We start from the raw sequence: 2,872 nt of genomic DNA, 5'->3' as shown, positions 1-2,872 counted from the left end.
CTCAGAGGTTAAGAGCATTGCCTGCTCTTCCAAAGGTCCTGAGTTCAATTCCCAGCAACCACATGGTGGCTCACAACCATCTGTAACAGGGTCTGGTGCCCTCTTCTGGTCTGCAGGCATACACACAGACAGAATATTGCATACATAATAAATAAATAAGTAAATATTTTTAAAAAAATCTGCAAACCATCTTTTGGGAATGTGGGAGTCTTTCTCTAGACTACTTCCTGTTGTTTGGGGGCACTGGTAGTCTTTGGACACTGAGAAAAATTGGGATAATGGTTAAGTCTTAGCTGTAGTATTCTGAGAGGCTAGATCATCCCAGTCAGCAGCCATGAAACTATCCTAGATGTTGAATCATTTGGGCCATCAGTTTTTATTAGTATCTGGTCCCTTGTTCTGAAAACATATAAACTTTTAATGGTAGTGTACATATATGTATTAATACAAGTATAGACTGTACATATATCAACAAAAGATTTTTTTTTGCTTTATATTTGAACAGGTAAAATATACATTATATATTTTATGGGGGTTTTGTTTTTTTAGGTTTATTTCTTTACGTTTGTAGCCAGGATTTCAGGGGGTCTTCCTTGATCAAACCTGATCATCTTTAACCTTGAATAAATCCACAGCCTCTTGTTTCCTCTGGAAGTAAAACTATAGACTCTTCCCCAAAGTAATATAACTTTTGACTTCCATTTTGAAGTCAAGACACTTTTAAAATATATAGGTTGGTTTAATCTAGTACCTTTTTTAGTCCAGTATCTCTTAGCAACCAAAAAACTTAAAGACAACACAATGACATATAGGATCCAGACACTGCGTACTTTTCATCTTTACATGACTTGTTTCTTTTATGTTACTTTACTCTCTTTTAAGTGCTTTATTATTTTAAAACTATATTTTTTAATCTATGTATATTGTCTTTGTCTTCTCTCTCCCAAGCCCATGTATATTTTTAAACGCACTGTAACCTGTTTAGAATTGGGGTTTGTTTGTTTGGTTGGTTGGTTTTTGTTGTTGTTTTGTTTTGTTTTCCTGTCTGCATCTGTTTTACCAAGTATCTATGTTTTGTTTTGTTTTGTTTTTGCTCGCATGAGGCAAATCTTAAACTGCTATGTTAGCTATGAGCATTGCTTAACTTGGCGCATGGCAGCAGTGCATGGCGGTTTGCAGCTGACTCCCTCCTGCAGGCAGTTGCCAAAAGACGCTTTTCTGTACAATGGCCAGTGTGAGAGAGTGGGAACCTGCCACTCAGCTTAGCTCATGGGGTGCTAGCAGCTGAAGTCTGCAGGCAGCAGCCAGGGAACAAGTCCCTATACCTCGGCTTCCCTGTACCTCAGAGACATGAGACTAGGAAGTTGCTCTTGGGTCCATATCATTGTGTCTAGAACCCTTTCCCAAGCTCTCAAGCCTTATGTGGATGTAGTTGCCAAATGTTTGGGTGCCATTTGTAGACAGATTTTTCCTGTCCTAGCAGCATTCCCAAATAACCACACAAAAACTTAATTGTAAATGTGTGGTCAGTAGCTTAGGCCTGTTACTAGCTAGCTCTTACACCTTAACCTGTATTTCTTATCTACCCTCTGCCATGTGTCTCATGGCTTGTGACCTCATTTTTTATACATCCTGCTTTCTCTGTGTCTACTGGCGTCTCTCTGACTCTGCCCTTCCTTTTCCTAGCATCCCAAATCAACCCAGTTTAGTTGTCCTGCCTATAGTTCCTGCCTGGCTACTGACCAGTAAGCATTTTAGTAAACCAATTTTAGTGTCAGACTTCCCCCATCCCCAAATTTTCTTTGTCTGTTTCCTCTGCATCTTATGCTATTCACGTATTATTCACCCAGGAATTAATCATCATAGAAGACTTCCCAGATTTTCTTTCTTTCATCTTTTCTATTTCCTGCTGTTCTTTCATGTGCCCAGCAGCACACTTCCTACTAACATTTTTTCTCATAACAATTTTATAATTTTCCCCCTCAAGATTTTGAAATTGGCCATTATACCTGATTCGTCTTTAGGTTTCTGGTAACTAGCACAGTGCCTGGCATCTGAAGGTGTACCCAAATAATGAATAGATGTAGGAAATATAGTTCCAGAGAAGGCACAGAAGCCAGAAGGTGGGGACAGCAGTGCCGGGGCGCCTGTAAAGAGTAAGTCCAGATCAATGGTAGCTCTTGACTCCCCAAAACTAGTGATTAACCTAAGTTTGCCACATTCATGGCTCCATGTGTCCTGGAAACTTCCTCGTTACCCAGGAAGGGAATCTGGAAGTAAGTAGTTAGATGAATTTTACTTATCTTAGAGACAACTGCTTGCTCTGTCCTTTTTTTTTTTTTTTTTTTTCTGTGCATTTTACAGGCACCGCTTTAAAAATTACTAGAGGTTGTGTAGTAACAAATTTCAAATCTGAAAATTTGAATCTCAAATCTGTATAGACTTATTGCTGACTTTTAAAAATATTGTAGTCATCCATGCATTTGAGGGCCGTTGCTCTTCTGTCTTTCAGGCGTCATTGAGAAGTTGCATGATGCTGCCTACAAGAATACCTTGGCTAATCCCTTGTATTGTCCTGACTATAGGATGGGAAAAATTACACCAGAGGAGGTAAGTGAAGGAACTGCATTTTATAATTGCCGACTCCTAGACACCAGACCGTGTTATATTAAACTTTCTATTTCAGGATGTTTGTTTTACCTCCTAATTTTAAGAAATATATCCAGGCAGTGGTGGTTCATACTTTTAATCTCAGCACTGAGAAGGCAGAGGCAGGTGGATCTCTGAGTTGAAGGCCAGCCTGGTCTACAGAGCGAGATCCAGGACAGCCAGAGCGGTTACCCAAAGACCCTGTCTTGGAAAACCGAGAAAA

General features: G+C 39.6%; 1 protein-coding gene across 1 annotated transcript in view; it reads left to right on the top strand.

Annotated features, from left to right (window-relative positions):
- The window catches only part of LOC101998866 (cytochrome b-c1 complex subunit 2, mitochondrial), a 29,816-nt gene that overhangs the window by 10,260 nt on the left and 16,684 nt on the right, over positions 1-2,872 (top strand). The window contains exon 7 of the mRNA XM_005351155.2: positions 2,513-2,610. Within this exon, the coding sequence (XP_005351212.1) occupies positions 2,513-2,610 (98 nt within the window). The remainder of the gene's footprint in view (positions 1-2,512; positions 2,611-2,872) is intronic.

Source organism: Microtus ochrogaster, chromosome 8 (assembly GCF_000317375.1).
Source record: "Microtus ochrogaster isolate Prairie Vole_2 chromosome 8, MicOch1.0, whole genome shotgun sequence".
Taxonomy (NCBI): Eukaryota; Metazoa; Chordata; class Mammalia; order Rodentia; family Cricetidae; genus Microtus; species Microtus ochrogaster.
The sequence above is the reverse complement of the archived record's forward strand: the minus strand, read 5'-3'. Positions and strand labels throughout refer to the sequence as shown.